Genomic DNA, 23,879 nt, shown 5'->3' on the forward strand with positions numbered 1-23,879 from the left:
ATCAAAAATTATATTGGGATTATGGAATATAGATTATGAGACAAGTTGAAAATATGAGTATTACAAACTCTGGTTAACTGGAAAAGAGAGGTAATACGATAGAGGTCTGTAAATTTCTGAATGGATGTTATAGGATATTGTCTGATTAAATTTTTGTTATACAAAGGGTGGGAAGAGAACGCGAGGCATCCATGGAAGTTAAGTTTGCTCGTGGTCAAGAAAAGGATAAAATATAGATTTTTTTTCTCTCGGAGAGCAATGGGTGAGTGAAATAATTTGCCTCTTGAAGTGTTGAGTGCACTAGTGTGAATGAGTTTAAGAGTAGCTCTGACAGCTGGTTTGGGTGATATGCAGCTTCCCTCAATCAGTCCTTGACTCTTTGGTGGTTTCATATAATAATAATAATACAAAACTCATCATTGGAAGCTGTGTAAGGATGTTGTGAGGAGTAGGTGCTTTGCAGAGTGGTTGGTGAGTGGATTGCATTGCCTAAAAATATTATGCGTGCTGAAACAGTAAACTAGTTTAAGTCATAGTTTGGTGATCTAAGTGTGAATTTTCATGAAATTTTCAGGGAAGTTTTTCTATGTCTGGTAGAAATACCATATTCTGTAACACTAGGATTGAAAACAAATAGATATAACTTGTTTGCAGCACAGCAAGACTAGTCAAAATAGGCAAAATTCTATGAACATTTAATCTTTGTGGTGCACTAAGAGAGGAAGGTTATCTTTAAAGGAGGAATTGTCTTTTTTTTTTAAAAAAAGTTATTTCCAGATTGCCTGCAGGTCATCTGTAAATAACTCTTTTAAACCCTATAAATCTGTTTGTGCACAAACACAAAATGATGTGCGCAAATGCACATGAAGAGAAGATACAAGGAATCAGAAGAGTCTCATTTATGTATGTTATTGTGGATAGCATAATCTTTATGCTGGTTCAGGACACACAAGAGTATTTGAAATAGGAAGCGATTACCATTGAGTTTTGAGTAGAATAAAACTGAATATCACACTGAAAAGATAAATATGTAAGGAAGTTTTAGCAGTCTGTGGAGAAAATATTGAAGACACCTTCACTCCCACAGAAAGGCTTTTTGGGGGTGAAATCATATGCAGGATTCTTATTTTTAGAGGTACCTGTGGCATAGTATAATTATTAAAAGAACATGTAAGGCCACAGTAATAACTTTTAATCAATAAAGGTACAGATATTTCTTACTAAAACTAATAGTACATCTTCAGTGTCACATAAACAGTTATAGGAATGGAATACAAGTAACGAACATTCGGTGGATCACCTATTAAAATACAATTGTTGCCGCATGCTAGGAAATGATAGAAAATAATAACTAATCTTTAAGATAATTGGTTTTTTATTGATTACATAAAATAAAAGTCTCCCAGATCTTTGAGAGAGAGAGAGAGAGAGAGAGAATCATTTCGATTTAAATTCGGTCAGTGTAAAATAGCTTCACAACTTTCTTTAAAAAGGTATTCATATTTGAACCTGTTCCTTAGGTGATCCACCGAATGTTCGTTACTTGTATTCCATTCCTATAACTGTTTGGTTGACACTGAAAATGTACTATTAGTTTTAGTATAAAATTTCTGTACCTTTTATAATAAATTGAGTTTAATCCTTTATCCAAGTGTGTGCAAACAGAGTTTCAGCCGGAAAGTATCTTCAGGACTGGGGTAAAGTGGTACAACACTGGGCGACTCCTTGCAAAGGTGGAGCAAGCTACCAACACTCCTATCTCAGTATCTCCCATAATGCAAAACACATCTCCTTGCGGATATGTATAATGTTATGCATTAAGGGAAGGGCCACTACCCAGACTAGTTTCGACCTTTATTGAGGTCTCTTCAGTGGGAGCCAGGCCCAAGTGGAGATACCAAGGCAGAAGCATTAGCAAGGGCATCTCCTCGTATAGGAGCTGCCAAATGGTGTGCCACCTCTCTTCAGTGGGGGCCTAGCTCCCACTGAAGAGACCTCAATAAAGGTTGAAACTAGTCTGGGTAGTGGCCCTTCCCTTAATGCATAACATTATACATATCTGCAAGGAAATGTGTTTTGCATTATTGGAGATACTGAGATAGGAGTGTTGGTAGCTTGCTCCACCTTTGCAAGGAGTCGCCCGGTGTTGTACCACTTTACCCAGTCCTGAAGATACTTTCAGGCGCAAACTTTGTTTGCACACATTTGGATAAAGGATTAAACTAAATTTATTATAGTCTGACCAAGTGAAAAATAAACTTTCAACATCTGCACCTTTATTAATTAAAAGTTATTACTGTGCATATTAATTATTAAAGAACACTTATGTGTTCTTTTAATAATTATATGCAGGATAGACAAATTAGAACTTCATGGTGGACTCAAGAAATAAAAGAGGCTGTCCTGGAAAAGAAAAGAGCATATCAATTGCTCATGGTTAAGAAATGGGGAATACAGAGAAGAATATAAGAAAGCGAAATAGTGTGTAAAAGTAGCTAAACAGAAAGTCTTAGTAAGACTTTATAAAGAATACAGAAGATGGCCTTTTCTGGAAGCTATTGAAAATGTTAAGAAATAAAGGAAAGGGTACTGTAAAAGGAATTGAAAATAATAAAAGTGATATGAAAACTGAATATAAAGATATTCTAGTTTAGAGTAGAGGATCTTCAGGTAATATAGAATAGCATTTTACATGCAAAATGGTATTCTGTATTTTGGAATAATATTCTAAAAAGATATTCAAAACGCTAATAATAAACAATATATGGTGTAAATGAGACATTATATCCAGCACTACATAGTTTATATTTGAGTTGTAAGTCAGTAGTTAGACTTGAAAGGAACATGGTTTGATATTAAATCAGGTGTGAGAGAAGGGTGCACATTATCTCCACTGCTGTTCATTATCTATGTGGATCACATTATAAACAAAAGTGGCATTGAACCTGATCCAAATTGAAGATGTTCATCTCAATTTTTTACTTTATGCAAATGATGTTGTAGTCTTAAATAAATCCTCAAGTTTGCAGGATTCCTTAACTAAATCAAAACTGGCACAGATATGGCATAAAAATCAGATAATAAAAAGATGAAAACTATGAAAATAAACAGGAACATAGAAACTGAACTGCTTTCTGAATGAAGAATGGTCCTGTAGAACAAATAAAACATTTCAGCTATTTAGGCACATTTTTAGGGAAGATGGAAATTAAATATGGAATAGACAGAAGAATTAGTAAAGCTGGTATGGTGGCCAGTCAAATGATTAAATTTATATGGAATAAGAGAGAAATTAGCAACAACACTAAAATGCAGTATCCCCCCCCTTATCTGCAGGAGATACATTCCAAGACACACCACGGATAGGACTGAACTCTATATATACTATGTTTTTTTCTTATACATACATACCTATGATAAAGTTTAAAACAGTTTATGTATTTAATACACAAATTAAATAAAAATATGTCAAGTTGAGAATTGCTCATTTGTTAAACAGTTGACTCACACTATAACAAACTGCTGAAAAGTCCCATAGGTCAATGCAATGTTCAAAGGAATTTATTCTACCAATCTATTACTGTGGTCCCTATGAGTTTGTTATAGCCAGAGTCAGCTTTACTGTATAAGAGTTATTATAATGCAGTTTCTCTGTACGCCGTAACATATACCTTCTCTTATTCATTTTTAGATATGATCAATTTGTGGATATTACAGGAACTGTTGAAAAATTTCACTATGGAACCCATTACTCTAATTCTGCTGGAGTAGTTCACTATTTAGTTAGAATGGAACCATTTACTTCTTTACACATTGAACTACAGAGTGGAAGGTAGGATATGCATGTTAATAATTATAAAAATGTATTGAAAAGTAATTTTTACCCCCACAAAAAAAAACAATGGAAGTAGTATTTTTTGAACATGAGTAATGTTTCATTTAAACGAATCCAGATATGCATTTCTCCTATGAAGTTTAGTATGCTATTTTGTACAGTTATTTTACAACATCATTATTATCATTAACAGACCTCCATGGAGTCAAGAGACTCATCATGGGGAGGTCCCACTCACACATGCACGGCTCATCTTACCTTGAATTAAATACATTCATTGTCCCTGCACTCATCACACTCTCAGCCATTGGTCACATGGGGGGGGGGGGTTCTGATATTGATTACTGGCCACATATCAAAAAAACTCCCTAAGATTTCTTTTAGCATCATTTGCTAACTGCCGCTTATACCACACTTTTGCTACCCTTACTAAGTGAGTCACCTTCCTTGCTTGATCATTCCTGAGTAAATATCAACCAGCATTGATTTCCTTCCCATGCAATTCCTCATTCCATGATACTGCTGCAAACTACCTCCTGAGTTTGCCATTATTTATTTTACACCTACCTTCTTTAATCTCCTGATGTTTGGAATACACCCAGTCATTGCCTCTGCCAGATAATTCCCACTGCTCTCAAGTTCTGCATTATGTCACAGTCATAGGGATGGAATGCTTTAATGAACTCTTGCTCGGGAGATGCTCATTTAACATCTCTACTATATCCTCCTCTTTTCCATCTCAACATCCGCATCTCCGCTACCTCCATCTTCCTCTCCTGTGCCTTGGTTATAGGCCACGTCTCCGCACCATGGAGCATCGCTGGCCTCACCACCATCTTATAGAGCTTTCCTCTTACAGCTCACTCTCTTGTCGCACAGGACCCCGCTCATCTTCCTCCAATTCATCCAACCGCATGTTATTCGGTGCTGTATTTCCTCATCCAGGTCACCATTCCTCTCGACAACCGACCCAAGGTACTTGAATTTCTTCCCTGAAATTAGCCTTTCACCCTGGAGTCATATGACGATATCCTCGTCACTCCCTGTTGACATATATTCAGTCTTCACTCAGTTAATTCTCATGCCGCTCTCCTCCAATGCCTTTCTCCACTCTTCCAGGGTATTTTCAAGCTTCTCTCGGGATGATTCGCATAGAACAATGTCATCGGCAAACAGCATGCTCCATGGTGCCTCCTTCTTGACATCCTCCACTAGTACATCCATGACCAGATCAAAGAGGTAGAGGCTCAGAGCTGACCCTACGACAATAGGGAACCCTTCTGTCATGCCGACACTAGACCTGACCTGAGTTTCTGTTCCCTCATACATCTCCTTCACCAACCTCACGTACTTCTCCGACACCCCCTTCTTCCTCATACACCTTCATACCTCCTGCCTGGCCACTCTGTCGTATGCCTTTTCCAGATCTATAAACACCATGTGCAGATCCACTTGCATCTCTCTATATTTCTCCATCAATCGCCTTAGCGCAAATATTGCATCCGTTGTCCCTCTTTCTGGCATAAATCCAAACTGCTCCTCACCAATTTTCGTTTCCTGCCGTAACCTTGCTTCAATTACTCTTTCCCATATTTTTAATGTGTGTGACATCAGCTTGATTCCTCTATAGTTGCCACAGTCTTGAACATCTCCTCTTCCTTTGTAGATTGGGACGAGAATACTTTTCCTCCATTCCCCTGGTATCTTTTCCTGTTGGGCTATTTTACACATCAGATCCCATAACATATCCACACCCTCACTGCCCAAACTTTTCCATACTTCCCCAGGTATCTGGTCTGCTCCCACAGCCTTTCCATTCTTCATTTTTCTCAGTACCCAAACCACTTCCTCTCTACTTATGTCTTGCACCAGTCTCTCATTTACCTCTCCATCCTCGCACCTCTCTCTTGGATTCTCCTCGTTTAGTAGTTTTCGGAAATATTCTTTCCTTCTTCCTCTGATTTTGTCCTCGTCTTGTAATACTACTCCTGAGGCATCCTTTATCTGCTTGACTGATGTTATGTCTTTCGAGGCCTTATCTCTGGCTTTCGCTATTCTCAACAACTGAGCTTTGCCACCGTTTCTCTCCAGTTCTTCATAAACCTCATCAACTGCCCTCACTTTTGCCCTTGCCACAGCTCTCTTTGCATTTTTCTTTGCTAATCTATATGCCTCCTTGTCAGCTCTAGTTCCAGTCATGTCCCATTTTTTCTTTGCCTCTTTCTTTTCCTTGATCTCCAACTGCACCTCTTCATTCCACCACCATGCCTCCTTATCCTCAGGTGGTCCCTTTCCTGATGTTATACCAAGCACCTCTTCTCCAATTTTTCTAATATTCCGACTATTAACGTCCCACCATTCTTCCACATCCTCTGGTAACTTCGTTTCTTTCAATACCTCTTCTTTAAACTTATTCCTTGGTCCTTCCTCTTCCAATTTCCACCACTTTATTCTCCTCTGTACCCACCACTTCCGTCTATTCTTCTTTTCCCCTTTTATATCACAGTCTACCACAACCAACCTGCGCTGTGCTGTGCTGCTACACTTTCTCCATTAATCACTTTACAGTTTTTCACCTCCTTCAGGTGGTTCCTATGGCACATAATATAGTCAATCTGACTCATTCTATCCCCATTCTTATAGGTTATCAGATGCCCAACTCTCTTCTTGAACCATGTGTTAGCTATAGACAGATCGAAGGCCACAGCATATTCTATGATTTTTTTACCTTCTTCATTTCTTTCACCACTACTCCAACCTCCATGTACCCTTTCTTCACCACTTCGTCGCCTTCCTACATGCCCGTTCAGATCTGCTCCGACGATCACTCTCTCACCATCAGGGATTCCCATTACTACTTGGTCAAGTTCTCTCCAGAATGTCTCTTTCTCCTCATCATCACAACCTACTTGCGGGGTGTAGCCACACGCTATAGTAGCCACACTTCCTCCCATCTCAAGCTTAACGCTCATAATCCGATCATTCTTCCAGCACACCTCATAGACTCCACTCTTTAGCTCCTTATCGATGATAATTCCAACTCCGTTTCTTCCCTTCTCATCCACACTGCTATAAAACAGTTTATATCCCTCCGCCAGCTCCTTTGCTTTATTGCCTTTCCACCTTGTCTCCTGCACACACAAGATCTTCAGCTTCCTTCTTCTCATCATGTCCACTATCTCCCTACTCTTCCCATTGATCGTACCCACATTCAGCGACCCGATTCTTACTTTACATACACTGTCTTTCTGTTGGACTCGCTTCTTTAGCTGAACCCGTCCTTGGTTCAGTAGCCCTAGCCCACTTCTCACAGTCCTCGGGCGACAGAACTGCGCGTCGCTTACGGGGGACGCCCTAGCCGTGATCCTTTCTCTGTTATCTAACATTTCATCCTGGGTTTTGGCATGCAGGGGGATATTCAGTTGTTTGCAGATAATGTGAAGCTGGGAAGGGTTATTAATAATAGTGCAGATATGATAGCCCTGCAAAAGAATTTGAATAAACTGGACAGATGGGGAAATAAATGGGGCATCAGTTTAATGTAGCTAAATGTAAATTCTTGAAGTTTGGGATGCATTGATGGGAGGCTGCATACTCTGTTGGAGGAACTGTACTAGAGGAAGTAGGGGAGGCAAGAGATCTTGTGGGGAGGGTGATAATTGATCGAAAACTGAAATTCAGGTAACACATTGCAAAAGGGGTGAAGGTAACCCAGAGGATTGCTGCAGTACTGAGGAGAAAGCTGACCTTCAGAGATAAAAGAATTATCATCCCATTGTATAAAGCCTTGATCAGGCCACACCTATACTGTTGCTCTCAAATTTTGTCCACAAGATTTGAAGGGAATAAATTAACAATGGAAACAGTTGCAGAGGTAGATAACCAAGATGATATCAGAACTGAACAATGTTAGTTATGTGGATAGCCTGAATGAATTTGGACTGCAGAGTTTGATAAGAAGGAGAGGTGATATGATTGAGACTTTTAAACACTTTTACACTGTTGAGCAGTAGTTACAGGGTTTAAAAGTCTCAATCATATCACCTCTCCTTCTTCTACTTATCAAACTTTGCAGTCCAAATTCATTCAGGCTATCCACATAACTAACATTCTACAGTTCTGATATCATCCTGGTTATCTGCCTCTGCAACTGTTTCCATTGTTAATTTGCTCACAACTTCCAGGGATGGGAACATCCCTGGAAGTTGTGAGCAAGAAGGTAAGGATAATTCAATCTTCTGACCAGGTCCTCTGAATTATGCAGCATATCCACTGCAAAACTTTTATACCTCCATACTTAAGCATTTCTGGTCAGATATCATCTACACCAGCTGGACAGGATCTTTCTGCATTTCAAGTTAGTTTTTGATGACTTTACTATCTCAAGTAGTGATATGTACTCCTCTTTGCATTCCTCTTGAAAATGTTCTACTAGTTCTGCCACTGCTTGCTTTGTTTATTAGTCTTTCAAAGCAGTTACTCCAAACATCTAAAATATTATTATTATTATCATCAACAGACCTCAATGAAGTCAAGAGACCGATCGTGGGAGGTCCCACTCTAATATGCAGAGTTCATCATACTTCAACTTAAATGCATTCAATGTCCCTGCATTCACCGTACTGTCCCGGAAGTATTTGAAACAAGAAAGCTGAGTTTGTTGCATTGATCAAATCAGTATGCCCAAAGATAATCTAACAGATAGGCTTAGGTGTTGATGGTTATTCATGACTTATTTTTCACAGTATTAACAACACCACAAACACTGTTATCAACAAAGATGTTTTATTAACGCTTATATTTCGCTGATTTTCAACTCAGCATCATCAGAGCACAACACACTTGTAAACATGACAGTGAGTGAGTGAAACAATATAATTGCAAAAGACAAAAGATCTAAAGTCCTATTTTTTAGCGCCCTCTAATGAAAAAAAAAAAAAAACAGCAGTTATCCAGGAGTTTTTCTTAGGATAACCGTCTCCCAAATTTTTGGCAAATTAATGCAACCATATTTGTTAAGGTTGGGAGAATTCTTCAAAGCCATTGCTGAATCAAAAAATAATCTTTCAGATCTATAACGACTCCTAAATAGCGCATTTGTTTTCCTCCATCTAATCCTGTGTGAAGGAGTGTCTGACTGGCAGACCACGCTTTGGACACTCCTTCACACAGGATTAGATGGAGGAAAACGAATGTGCTATTTAGGAGTCGTTATAGATCTGAAAGATTATTTTTTGATTCAGCAATGGCTTTGAAGAATTCTCCCAACCTTAACAAGGTTGCATTAATTTGCCAAAAATTTGGGAGACGGTTATCCTAAGAAAAACTCCTGGATAGCTGCTGGTTTTTTTTTTTTTTTCGTTAGAGGGCACCAAAAAATAGGACTTTAGATCTTTTGTCTTTTGCAATTATATTGTTTCACTCACTCACTGTCGCGTTTACAAGTGTGTTGTGCTCTGATGATGCTGAGTTGAAAATCAGTGAAATATAAGCATTAATAAAACATCTTTGTTGATAAAAGTGTTTGTGGTGTTGTTCATACCGTGAAAAATAAGTCATGAATGCCTAAAGATAATTGGAATAAGAGAAACTTGGTTGTCTTCAGAGGAAGTGATGTCAGGAATTGAAATGGAAGGATATACAATTTTCTGGAAGGATGGAAATGTTAAAAGAGGAGGGGGGCGATTGTTGTTAATGATTGCAAAGGAATTTTGGCTGTAAAATGTGGAAGTTGATAGTGCATGCACAGATTTTGAATCTGTGTAGTGTGAAGTTCAAATTAACAGGCTGGTGTATTGGATAGGATGCTGTTATAGGCCAGGTAATGTAGAGAATACTGATTGTGAAATGTTTAAGCAAATTGATTGGACATATAAAAAAAGAAGGTGATCCTGATGGGAGATTTAATTACAGAATTATAGAGGAGATAGTGTGGGAACAAGGAGAGTAAGTTTGTTGAATTTCTGAGAGATAAATATCTTAATCAGCATGTGATTGAAGCAATTAGAGGCTTTAATATTTTGGATTTGGTCATAACAAAGTGTTATTAATGAGGTGTTGACGCTGCTCCCGGTTGGTGAGAGTGATCATAAGGTACTTGTTTGGGAAGTGGTGAAACAAGAAAAAGTTACTGCCAAAAATGGATATATGTGAAAGTATAAAGTGGGTGATTATAGGAACCTCTGTAGTTGGTTAGCATCAGCATGTTGTGTGGATGACCTGAGCAGAAAAGATGATGAGAGGCATTGAAAATTCAGATGCCAGTATCTGACACAAGCAATGTATCACTGCATACCAAGGATTAAGCAAGTAAATAGAGTAGGAGTGAAATGGATGAACAATGAAATCAAGCAAGGTGTGTCACCATCAGGAGTGTAAAGTCCAACCTAGGAAGGTGACAAGCATGGTAAAGAAAGAAAAGGTACAGTATGAGAGGAGATTTGCTGGTCAGGCCAAGGTTGAGTTAAGGAAATTTTTTCTCCATGTGGCAAGCAAGAGAAAGAATAATTATGGCAGGTTGACACTGATGGATAGTCATGGCAGCAGAATAACAGTTCCAAAGGATATAGTGGAATTACTGAATGAACACTTTACCAATGTATATCATACTGTTGTAAATGATGCAGTGCAATATATAGAAGGGATGTGGGTATTAGGAGAATTGAAAGTGAAAGAATCAGAGGTGTATCAGATGTGGATTGTGGGAATGGATGATATATCACCATGTTTTAAGGAATGTGTACAACAGTTGACTATGCCCTTGACCTAGTTATTTAATGAAAGTCTTGCAGTGAGTAAGTTTCCTAAGGAGGAGAAAAAAGGCAAAATAGTACCATTCCACAAGCATGGTTCTAGGACAGAAATTTCCAATTATATACCAGTCTGTATAACTGAAGTTGTGGTCCAAGTGTTTGAGAGATTAGTTAGGAATAGAATATGGAATTGTGTTGATGGACATAACATTCTTTATTATAGTCAGCATGGTAGATTTAGTTTAATCCTTTATCCCAGTGAGAGCAAACAAAGTTTGCGCCTGAAAATATCTTCAGGACTAAATATAGTGTTGTACTATCTTATCCAGTAAGTAGTGCAACACCAAGGCAACTCGTGGCAAAGGTGGAACACCTTTGCTTGCTCCACCTTTGCCACGAGTTGCCTTGGTGTTGCACTACTTACTGGATAAGATAGTACAACACTATATTTAGTCCTGAAGATATTTTCAGGCGCAAACTTTGTTTGCTCTCACTGGGATAAAGGATTAAACTAAATCTATTATAGTCTAACCTAGTGATAAATAAATTTTCAATAGTCAGCATGGATTTGTAAAGGATAGATCCTTTTGCAAGCAAATTGTTTTAACAATTTGCTTGCATTGTATAATAGTGTAACTAATGTGTTAGATAAGGAAGAATCATATACAGTGATATTCATGGACTTTGCAAGTGTTTGATAGATTACCACATGATAAGTTGGCATACAAGCTGCAAAGGATGGGAATAGGTAATTGGTTACATAGATTGGCTCTCTGAATGATATTAGTAAGTTGTGTATGATGGAGTAATATCTCAAAAACGGAGGGTCACCAGTAGCATGCCCTGGGGTTTTGTTCTTGGGTTCCTGCTGTTTAACTTGTTTGTAAATGATATATCATGTGGACTGATTGAGGATCTTCAGTTGTTTGCTGATAATGCAAAGTTAGGGGGAATTATAAGTAGCACTGCTGATGCTACTATAATAATCATTATTATTATCATTATAATTATTATTATTAGGTATCCAATAAAAGTTTTTCCACTTGGTTATGCTATAAATTAAAGATGCCAAGAAATTATATTCTTGGTTTAATCCTTTATCGAAATGTAAGCAAACGAAATTTGCAACTGAAGTAACAAAGTGGAAAAACTTTCAACATCTATCTGTAATCCAGAGTATTTTAGAAATAAGGTGTGACACACCTTTGGCTACTTGTATACGAAAATATGACTTTTGCATTACTTCAACCTTGGTATCACTTCTTGGTCTGGCTCCCACTGATGAGACCCCAATAAAGATTAAAACCGTTCTGGATAGTGGCCCTTTCCATAATGTATAGCATTATACATTTCTGTAAGGATATGTGCTTTGCATTATGGGATACTATGGCAAGTGATGTGAAGTCATTAGCATCTATATACAAGTTGTCCCAGTTGTGAACTTACTTCACACACAAACTTTGTTTGCTCACACTTGGATAAAGGATTAAACAAAATAAATAATTTTTTGGAATCGTTAATTTATAGATATCCAGTAGATACCTACTAATGAAACACAACATGTGAAGGTTATGATTGGACATTGGATCAGAAACCCCAGTCATTTCTCCACATTACTTAAAGACTATGTACAGTATTCCTAGCTTCATCTTAAAAAATCCCATTAGAAGTTTCATTTGTGCAGAATTTTTGCTTGAATGTTAAGTGCATTTTCAGTATGATTTCAAAAATTTGAATTGTCACAGTAGTTATTTAATTAACGCAGGTGCTTGAAATGTGGGAAATTTATTTAAGAAAATAATATGTTATCTGTGCTGAGTAAAGAATTAAGCATGACATCTCCTCTATTTCAGTATTAGATTTAATATCACTTTCCTTAATAATGCTATCCCAATAAATTATAAATCACAGTAGAGAGAGAGAGAGAGAGAGAGAGCATTGCACCTACTTTAACATCAAGTTATCTTTATTTATTTTAGAGGGAAATAAGTTTCAAATTGGCAGTTAGAAATAAGTTATTTTCGGTGTTCATTGTTTCCTTTTGTATAAATTGATACAGTGTGAACTTGGATTCACTTATTAGACTCTACCTTTTTGGCCAAGCCTACATTGTTGTAAACCAGGACAGTTATTGTTATGCAAGCCTTATTGGATGAATGATTAGTATATCTGTTCTCAAACCAACAGGCTGTAGTCATGGATTGTATGATTGCCTTCAGGTGGAAGATGAATTTCATCACCCACTGTACCACTTATTGGATGCTGGAAGATGCTTGGAAATATTCCAGGATTGGACTTTAGAGCAGGGTTTCTGGGTTATATAAAAAATAAAATTATAAAAAATATATAAAATTAATAAAAAATGGAAAAAAATACCTTTGACTACCCACATTTACTAATGTACTATAGGTTTACAGCCTTTTGCAGGTTGGAAGTCACATAATAAAGGGGTCACATAATAAAAGTCACATAATAAAATTAATATAATGTATGGTGACTCAATGATCCGTGGTGTTCAGGATAGGATGCGTGAGGAGTGTTTGCCAGGAGGAACAATAGAAAGGGTGGCTATGGCAATTAAGAGAAGTGAAAGGGTGGATGAGATGATTGTGATGGTAGGAACGAATGACTTGAGTGGTAATGTAAGTCGGGCAGCGAGAGATATGAGATTTTTGCTTGAGACTGTACGGAAGAAGACAGAGAGAGGAAAAATAGTGTGCGTGTTGCCTAGGTATGATAATGATGAGCTGAGCAGAAGAGCGGTGATATTGAATGGCATAATAGCGAGAATGTGTGACAAGAGAGGACTGGTATATGTGGATGCTTGGAGTGCGTTTGAGGAAAGAGAGGAGTTGTTTGCGAGAGACCGTTTGCATTTGAATGAGGAAGGACGTAGGCATCTGGAGAGATTGCTGTTCTGAACGAGTCAGTGTGTCCCAGGGAGGATGATAGCAGGGGTGGCCTCTTGTGGGAATGGATACTTGGGAGAAGGGAGACAATGTCAGGTAAGACTGAGCCCAGTGGAGTCTAGAAGGGATAATGCTGGGTATAGAAACAATGGCATTTATATGCTGTATACTAATGCCAGGAGTATCCGGAATAAGGGAGAGGAATTGGTGGCGCAGATAGCATCAGCCTGGCCAAAAATTATTGCGATCACTGAGACGTGGTTGACAGAATTGGATATAAAAACAGGAATAGAAGTCACTGGGTATAGCATTTTTCGCCAGGATAGGAGGGGAAAGCGTGGTGGTGGGGTGCTGCTTATGATAAGTGATGACCTATGTCCTCTAAGAGTGGAAAATTTGGAAGGTAGTGAGACAAATGATTTTGAGAGCGTATGGTGTGAGGTAGAGGTAGGCAAGACAGGATATTTAGTGGGGTGTTGCTACAGACCCAGGAGCACAGAGGATGGGGACCAGGAGATGTTTAGACAGCTAAGTTTGGCAAGTGCAAGAAGAATGATTGTTATGGGAGATTTTAACTTCAGTAGTATAAATTGGAGAGAGGAAGATGCATGTAACAATAGGGGAATGGAATTTCTAGAATTCTTGAGGGACAAATGTCTTAGGCAACATGTAACAGAGGGAACAAGAGGTTCAAAAATTTTGGATTTGGTTATAGCATCAGAAGAGTTGATAATAACTGAGTTGACGTCTCTCCCACCAGTTGGAGAGAGTGACCATATGGTTTTGACTTGGAAAATGAATAGACATGCAGGAGTATCAAAGAGACGGGAACTTATGTGGAATTATAAGGCAGGTGATTATAATAGTCTTAGACGTCAACTTCGGGAAGTTTCATGGAGGGAGGAATTGGAAGGCCGGGATATCACCAGTGCGTGGGAAATTGTGAAAGAATATTTGTTATCAGCAATGGTAAGTTGTATACCACGAGTGAAGAAGAGGGCGCAATTTGGAGTAAAGTGGATGACAAACAATATTAAACAGGAATTGCATGCGAAAAAGAGGCTATGGAAGAGATATAAGGAGACAGGTGAAGAGATGCATGAGGAATATAAGACACAGGCCAGAAGAGTGACTCGTGTGGTAAGGAAAGCGAAACTGGAATATGAGAGGAGATTGGCCCTAAGATCCAAAGAAAATCCTAGGGAATTTTTTAGCTATGTGGCCAGTAGGAGGAGAAATGACTGTGGAAGAATGATATTGTGGGATAAAAATGGGAATAGAGTGACTGATGCAGAGGACATAGTGGAATTGTTCAATGAACACTTTATTGGAGTATTTCATCCTAGAGGAGTCAGTTTTAATGCTAGAGGGATAGGACTGGTACGAGGTCTGGAGGTACAGGAGGAGAGTGTGTTTCAGATACTGAGTACTCTGGATGTCAGTAAAGCTGTGGGACTGGATGGTATTTCGCCACGAGTTTTGAGAGAATGTGCTAGGGAATTGACAATACCTTTAACGTGGCTTTTCAATGAAAGTCTGGCTTTGGCAAAGGTGCCCAGGGAATGGAAGGAAGGTAAGATAGTGCCATTGCATAAGGGTGGTAACAGACTGGAAGTGTCTAATTATAGGCCAGTCTGTGTGTCATCAGTAGTTGTTAAGATCTTGGAGAAAGTAGTGAGGGACCGTGTACAGCATTGGGCAGATGAGGGTAATGTTATCTGTGAGAATCAACATGGATTTGTGAAAGGACGCTCTTGTTTTAGCAATATGCTAGCCTTTTATAATAAAGTTACAAGAGCATTAGATGAGGGAAAGGCATATACTGCAATTTTCTTAGACTTGGCGAAGGCATTTGACAGGGTGCCACATGATAAGCTGATATTTAAGTTGCAGCACATGGGTCTGGATGTCAGATTGGTCAACTGGATTCAGGATTGGCTGTCTGATAGGTATCAGAGAGTTGTGTATGGTGGAGCAGTTTCCAGGAGGCAGAGGGTTACAAGTGGGGTCCCACAGGGCTCAGTACTAGGACCTATATTGTTTAACCTTTATATCAATGACATAGCCATTGGATTGCAGGGGGATATTCAGTTGTTTGCGGATGATGCGAAGCTTGGAAGGATTATTAGTAATAGTGCAGATGTGGTAGCCCTGCAAGAGGATTTAAATAAGCTAGATAGATGGGCAAATGAATGGGGGTGTCAGTTTAATGCAGCAAAATGTAAGGTCTTGAGGTTTGGGAAACATCGATGGGATGCTGCATACTCTATGGGAGGAGTTATACTGGAGGAAGTAGGGGAGACAAGAGATCTGGGGTTGATGATTGATAGAAACCTGAAGTTTAGGGGACATATTGCAAAGGTGGTGAAGGTAACACAGAGGATTGCTGCTATTATGAGAAGGACACTGACCTGCAGAGATAAGAGGGTTATCATTCCGTTGTATAAGTCTCTGATCAGACCACACTTGGACTATTGTTCTCAGATTTGGTCCCCAGGATTTGAAGGGGATAAATTAACCGTGGAAAGGATACAAAGACGGATGACAAAGATGGTTTCAGGGCTGTACAAGGATAGTTATGAGGATCGGCTTAGAGAATGTGGACTGCAGAGTTTGGTGGATAGAAGAAGGAGAGGTGATATGATTGAGACTTTTAAACTGTTGAGAGGTGGTTACAGGGTTGACACTGGGGAGTTCTTTCGCTTGGTTGATCAGCGGGAAGGAGTGATGACAAGAGGCCATCCCTGGAAGTTACGAAAGGAAACTGTGAGCAAGAGGGTAAGGAGTGGTTTCTTTGTGTGGAGGGTGGTTGAGCCGTGGAATGCATTGCCTGATGGAGTGGTGGGAGCGAGAACGGTCAGTGGGTTTAAGGAGTGGTATGATAAACTTTGTGTTTCTCAGGGGGGGACTTCCCCTCGATGAGTCTTGACAGACTTTATGTCTTAGAGAGGACCTCCCTCGATGAGTCTTTTGACTCCTTGGAGGCCTGAATAATAATAATAATAATAATAATAATAATAAAGGGGATTCCTCCAGTGAGTTCAAGGATTCTTTGAGGGAGAAGACCCTTTTAGTTATTAATGCATAAATACCTCTCGTATCTGTCTGTGAACATGTTCACTGAAGATGCACTCAGAACAATGGTAATCCCAATTTTAATATATTCTATATGCCATGAGAAAAACCTGGACCTCACATTCTTTCTAAGTCCTTAGCTGGCTTCTAATGTAAGTAATAATGTAAGATCTCCATGCTAATGTGCATGTTTCAGTCCAATCTCTTTCCTTCCATCTTTTCCTCATACTTTTTATACCACATTACCTCGGTCTATCCTCATATGCACAATTTCATAGTCCAGTTATCATCCTGATGGTTAATATTAACACAGATCTTAGACACAATTAAATGATTATACATGTGAGTTACATAAGGGAAATAAGAAATGTAATTCGTGACAAGAATCTCACCATATTATCAGAATGAATACACAAAAAGAACACATTGCTACATGAAGCAGGAGAGAAATGAACGGAGGTTATCGAATGCTTCTGATATGTTCTCAGGTCAGTCATGTGATACTATTAGGAACCTATGGGAACCAAGAACATAGTGATTAGCACAGGAAAAACAAAAATAGTCAAAGGACAGAGAAGTGCAAAGGTCATTTCAAGATGTAAAAGTGTAGGGTATAAAAGTAAAACCATCATCATCATCTAATTCCTGATATATACCCTCAGAGGGTGTACAAGATCTTATGATAGTACTACATGAAAAGTTACATCATTACTAACTTCTCTCAACATTTTTTCTCCAGATTTGCCTGTTATTTGTCAATATTATCGGATCTTATATTTCTGTCTTCGAAGGCACTTTGTACTGTATCAATCCACCTACATCTTGATCTTCCACTGGTTCTTTTTGCTGCCATCCTGACAAAGAACACTTGTTTAGTTAATCTTTCCTTTCTCATTCCGTTAAGTGGCCGTACATACCACCTGAGATTAGTTCTGCTCAGGCATTCAGGAATGCATTAGCTCTTCTAACACATTACTGAATGCTAACAATGTCAAGTTCTTTCCTAATATCCTCATTTTTAATATTATACTGCCATTGATGTCATCTGTTCAGTCCCCTAATCCTTCTCAAGACTCTAATATGTGTGGTCTCCAGTCTTTGATCAAGAGTTTTATTTCTAACCCATCTCTCAGTTCCATAAATTAAAACTGATTTGAACACTGTCTTGTATACGGCTAGTTTTAGTGTTTTGAATCATTTCTCTATTTATTTGGTTGACTTCCTATCATACCAGCTTTGCTAATTCTGTTGTCAATTTCAATATTTACTTTGCCATCTTCACAAAAAATTGTGCCTAAATAGTTGAAATGTTTTATTTGTAAAAAGTGTATAAAATAATGAGCTTAACATCTCCAATTTTGACATCAGATTTAATACTGCTTTCTTTCATAATGTGATCCATATAAATGAATAGTAGTAGAGATAATGTACACCTTTGTTGCACAACTGACTTAACATCAGACCATCTTCCTCTACCTCCTTCAATTCTAACTGCTGATTTACAAATCAAATAGAGACAATGTATTGCTTGATATAATGTCCCATTCACTCCCTATAACTGGAGCATTTTGAACATCTTTCCTCTTGGCACCTTGTCATATGCCTTTTCTAGATCTACAAAACATAAATACAGTTCCTTGTTATATTCCCATGATTTCTCAACTATTTGATTTTAAGTGAAAATCTGATTGTTTAAGTGAAAACCTGACAACCTCTGTTTGGCCTGAATCCAGCTTGTTCTTCTCCAAGCTTTCCTTCCACAATGCTTCTTAGCTGTTTCTCAAGAATACTTGCATAAATCTTACCACAAGCACTTAGTAGAGAAATTCCTCTGTAATTCTCACATTCAGTTTTATTCCCTTTTTTTTATAGATGAGTACTATGAGTGTTCTACTCCAATCATCTTGAATTCAATCTTTTGTCTAAGCCTTTTGAATTATGCAGTGTAGCCACTGTAAAGCTTTAACATACCTCCATATTTTTGCATTTCTGGTTGAATATCATCAACTCCTTTTGATTTTCCACATTTCAGGTTTGTGATTACTTTTTCTACTTCAAGTATTATTCCAGATGATATTCATGTTGAGCATTTTCTACCATCTTGCTGTCACTGCTTATTTCATTTAGCAGTCTTTCAAAGTAATTACTCCATACATCAAGAATATCTTTATCCTCAGTTTTCATGTCCCCTTTATCATCTCTAATTCCAGATGGGAGTTGTCAATTTGACATATGGTTTAAATATGATGTGTAGCTGATATTTATTAAGCACTCTAAATATCTTTTCAGATGTACCTTGAACATCGGCTACACACCATATTTAAATCATAGGTCAAATTGGCAATTCTCATTTTTTACCTAAGGACAAACTCCCTTCTTTATTACTTCCAGGAGTTTATGAAGTGCCCTCTACTTGTGTCCTGGCTTACTATGGACAAATAGGAAGAACAGTTGACATCTGCCTTGGTGAACATAAAAAATACATTCGCGCTAGCATTATGGCAAGTGGGGTCTAGCAGACAATGCCTTGAATGCCTCTTCACACAGGATCAAATGGAAGAAAACAAAAGTGTTACACAGAAGTCATTATAAGTCAGAGAGATTGTTTTTGCAATCGGTAGGAGCTTTAAAATACACTCCAAACCTCAACAAGTATAGCTGTATAAATTTACCAAAAATCTGGGAGACAGTCATTTACGATCTAATTATGACTTGTTTTCTTTCTTTTTCCAATCCAGATGGTGCCAATTAGGACATTAGTTCCTTGTGTTGTCTGTTACAATTTTTTTTTTAAACTAGTCTCACTGTTATTGTTATTATTATTATTACATAGCACCTCCAGGGAGCAAAGACTCATTGAGGGAGGGCACCTACTCACAACTCTCCGTCTCCACCTCAATTCACAAACTACAACTACATTCATCATCTACACCAACACCGTCTACTGCCAACCACCACTTGTATTTTCACAGACAATCACAAACATCCATGCCCACGGCAAGATTTGAACCCACAGCCTTTTGGCTGGAGAGCGGATACGTTAACCACTCGGCCAACCAGGCTGTTATACCAAATTATTGTTGTTTTGCATACTGTGACAAGCTGTTCTTATGCTCTGAAGAATCTGGATATAATACCATCGAAATGTCAGCTAATAAGTTAATAAATATTAATTATTTTCTTATCATTCTGTGTTGTAATCAATACATTTAAAATAAACTGACATGTATGGCCAACACATAAACCTTTCCACTTGTTTAAGGTATAATAGTGATGAGTTGAGATGGAGAGCAATAATCATAATAGTATGTTTGGTACAGCTGTATAAGGAGGAAAGAGTGGCATTTGTAAATGTGTGTGCTCTGCATTCAAGGGAACGATGGATTTGTTAAAGTGACAGGTTTTATTTAAATGGATTTGGTGCATCAACTGGTTTGACTTGCTAGAAAGAAATGTAATCATTGACGTGAGCTAGTGATCAGATGGAGTTAGAGGTGAACTTAAAAATCAGGAAAGAACTAGAGACTGAAGTTATCATAAGTGGAAATAGTAGTAATAGTAGTGAGTGATGATGCACGAATACAAGATGGGGGGAGGGGTGGACAGGGAGACACTATGTAAGAAGAATGGATGTTGGAAGCAGTAGTGAATATGTGTGCAAGATGGTCATCAATGAATGTATGGGGGGGGGGAGTATAGTTGAATCCAAGGAGATATATAGGGTAAGTGGTGATTAAGGTGATTTGGCAATGCAGATGTGAGAAAATCCCAACAACAACAACAACAAGTAGCGACTGTGCAAGATTGAAAAGCTGCAGAAACAGCAAGAGGTCAGTCAAACTGAGAACAGATAAAAGCAAGAGGTCTGAAACCAAAAAGAAAATTGTATGAATAAACAAGAGAAAGAGCATAAGCAGATAATTTTTTATGTTGATTCTATGATATGGAGAGTACTTCATGAAAACACTACAGAATCTTTTTTTCCTTGGTGAAAAAATTAATAATATTAGTAATGCTGTTGAAATGCAGAAAGGGAAGGTAAAAGACTTGATTGTTTTGGCTGGAAGAGCCAATTACCTGAGATGTAAGAAGTATTGTATGAGGGAGGATGTGAAAGAGATATTGGAAGAAGTGAAAAAGATGAGTGAGAGGACAAAGCTTGTAAGTCTGCTGCCATACTATGATAGGGGAAAACTGAGGAGGAGGGCATATGAGGATGATAGCTAATGAATCAATATGCAGGTTGTACAGAAGGAACGATGTGAGTTTCTGAACCTATGGCCTGAGTTTGATGAACAGAAAAATTGGTACAATGCCGAAGGTCTGCACTTAAGAAATTAGGATGGATGCATAAGAGTGTGTGTGAAGATATCCATTAAGTGAAAGAAAGTGTGAATGAACAAAAAATACAGAATCTAGTCTCTCAGGCAACAATAATCGAATAGGGTAGTCATTTCAGGATATAAAGTTGGTTGGGGGAGGGGCTCTAAGGGGATGCTACAATTTCTGTACACTAATGCTAGAAGCATCAGGAATAAGAGGGAGGAGTTTTGGGCAATGGTTAGCGTAACCTCACCAAAAGTTATAGGCATTAGTGAGACTTCGCTAATAGCAGATGATGTGGTCACAGAGATAGAATGTGATGGATTTAATATTTTTAGAGAGGATGGAATAAACAGGACAGGGAGTGGGGTACTGCTAATGACAGCAGAAAAATTGCAGTCCACAAGAGTAGGAGTAGATCAAGCAGATGGCTCTTCTTTTGAGTCAGTCTGGTGTGAGATTGAAGTCAATAGGACAAAATATAAAATTGGTTGCTGTGTAGTGCACTGGGTGCCAGGGATGATGTGGAATACATGCATCAGTAGATTAGTGCAGTGATTGCAAGTAAATTAATTATTATTATTTGACACCTCCAGGGAATCATAAGACTCATCGAGAGAGGGCACCTACTCTACAACTCTCCGTCTCCACCACTCAACCTCATCCACAAACCACCTTATCTACACCAATGCCATCTACTGTCCACCATCACCACTATTATTTTCACAGACAATCGTAAACATCCATGCCCACAGCAGGATTTGATCCCTCAGCCCTTTTGGTTGGAGAGCGGATATGCTAACCACTCGGCCAACTAGGCCAAGTGGTTATAGAAGACTTCAACTTCGGAGAGAGATTGGAAAGAGAAAAGATCACATGGTATGAACAAAATGGAATTTATACACTTGCTGAGAGATAATTAATTAAAGCAGAATGTGACAGAGGGGATTTTGGGTACAAGAGTGTTGGATCTTGTTACAGGACCGGAAAATCTGTCCATAACTAAGGTGACTATATTGTCCGCAATTGGGGAAGTGATCATGTAGTCTTTATTAGGAGATGGCAAACATGGAAATTCCAGTTAAGAAGAGGCATATGTGGAACTACAAAGCAGGTTATTATGATACACTTAGGAGACAGCTTGAAGCAGTACCATGGCATAAAGACCTGCAAGGGAAAGATATTTACAGTGCATGGTGGCTAGTCAAGGGGTATCTGGAAGAAACAATATCACATTGTGTTTCCCAAGGTATCAAGGGTAAATGAGGCAGGACTTGAATGGCTGAGTAATATCATTTAGCAAGAGTTGCAAAAAAAAGATAATGTGGGGGATATATATTGAGAGAGGTGATCAGCATGGTAAGAAAGACAAAATCAGATTATAAGAAGAAGTTAGCTGAGCATGTGAAAGGAAATCCCAATGTCAAAGTAGGACGAAGAATGACTATGAAAAGATAACTTTAATCAGTGCAGATGGTAAAGAGGTAACAGAGGCTGTCAAAATTGATGGTTACTTAATAACCATTTTGCAAGATATATCATCCAGGTGAAGATATATTATTATTATTATTACTACCCAAAGACCTCATGGAGTCAAAAACTCATCTGGGAGGTCCTTTTATCACACACACAGCTTATTGTACTGTGCCTTGAACACATTCAAACTCTTTGCAGACACCACACTCTCAGGCAAGGCATTCCAATCATTTACAACTCTGCACAAAAAAACCTGCCCCTCACTCCCCTACTCACACCCTCTTTATACAGTTTCTAGGGATGACCTCTGGTTCTCTCGCAATCTCCCACTATTTTCTGTAGAACTTCTCCAGCATTGATCCTATAACAACCCCTTACTAACTTGTAGGTCTCTTTCATATCTCCCCCTCTTCCTCCTGTCCACCAGACTCATCTCAATCTTTCCTCATACTCAACATTCCAGAGGTCAGAAACTAGAAACTACCTTAGTCAATCGCCTTTGGACCCTTTCCAACATCTCTTCATCCTTCTGAAAACCAGCTGACCAAATCTGGGCACAATAGTCCATGTGTGGCCTAATCAGAGCCTTATACAATGGAACAAGAATCTCTCCACTTCTACGCGTCAGTGTCCTCTGCATCATTCAGAGAAGCCTTTGTGTTATCTTCACAATTTTGGCTATGTGTCCTCTAAATTTCAGATCCTTATCCACGATCACCAACAGATCTCTTATTTCTTCCACCTACAACAATATATCCTCACCAAGCATAAATTCTGCATCCCATCTTTGTTTTCCAAATTTTAAAACATTACATTTTGCAACATTGAACTCGCATCCCTATTTCCGTGCCCAATCACTTAATTTATTCAAGTCTTCTTGTAAGGCCACAACATCTTCATTACTCTTCATGGTTCATCCCAACTTTGCATCATCTGCAAACAACTGAATATCTCCACCCAAATCTTCACCTATATTGTTAATATACAAGTTAAACAGCAATGGCCCCAAAATAGACCCCTGAGGCACTGTATTAGTGACTTTCCTTTTCCTGGATATTGCTCCCCCGTACACAATTTGTTGATACCTATCAGATAGCCAGTCCCCAATCCAATGCACTAATCTAATATCCACCCCATCTGCTCTAGTTTGACTATCAATTTATCATGAGGTACTCTATCAAAAGCCTTTGCGAAATCTAAGTATATTACTGTGTATCCTTCTCCTCTGTCTAAGGAAGCAGTCACTTTATTGTAATAAGTAAGTAGATTACTAAAACATGACCTCCCTTTATCAAATCCATGCTGTCCATCAAAGATAATACCATTGTTGTCAACCCAACTCTGGATCCTAGGTCTCACAAGCTTCTCCAACAACTTAACCACAACACCTGACTCGCAGATAGGCCTATAGTTTGATGCTTGAGTTCGATCACCTCCTTTATGAAGTGGCACAATCTTGCCCTCCTTCCACTCCTTAGGGACTTGACCGAGTGCAAGACTCGTATTAAA

At 38.5% G+C, this 23,879-nt stretch overlaps 1 protein-coding gene across 1 annotated transcript in view; it reads left to right on the forward strand.

Moving 5' to 3' along the window:
- Window positions 1-23,879, forward strand: part of LOC150109672 (neurobeachin-like protein 1) — a 1,254,229-nt gene that overhangs the window by 1,016,902 nt on the left and 213,448 nt on the right. Inside the window, exon 46 of the mRNA XM_090413954.1 lies at window positions 3,692-3,832. Coding sequence (XP_090270080.1) covers window positions 3,692-3,832 — 141 coding nt within the window. The remainder of the gene's footprint in view (window positions 1-3,691; window positions 3,833-23,879) is intronic.

Source organism: Typopeltis vanoorti, chromosome 2 (genome assembly GCF_054136105.1).
Source record: "Typopeltis vanoorti isolate ZY-2024b chromosome 2, IOZ_Tvanoo_1.0, whole genome shotgun sequence".
Classification (NCBI taxonomy): Eukaryota; Metazoa; Arthropoda; class Arachnida; order Uropygi; family Thelyphonidae; genus Typopeltis; species Typopeltis vanoorti.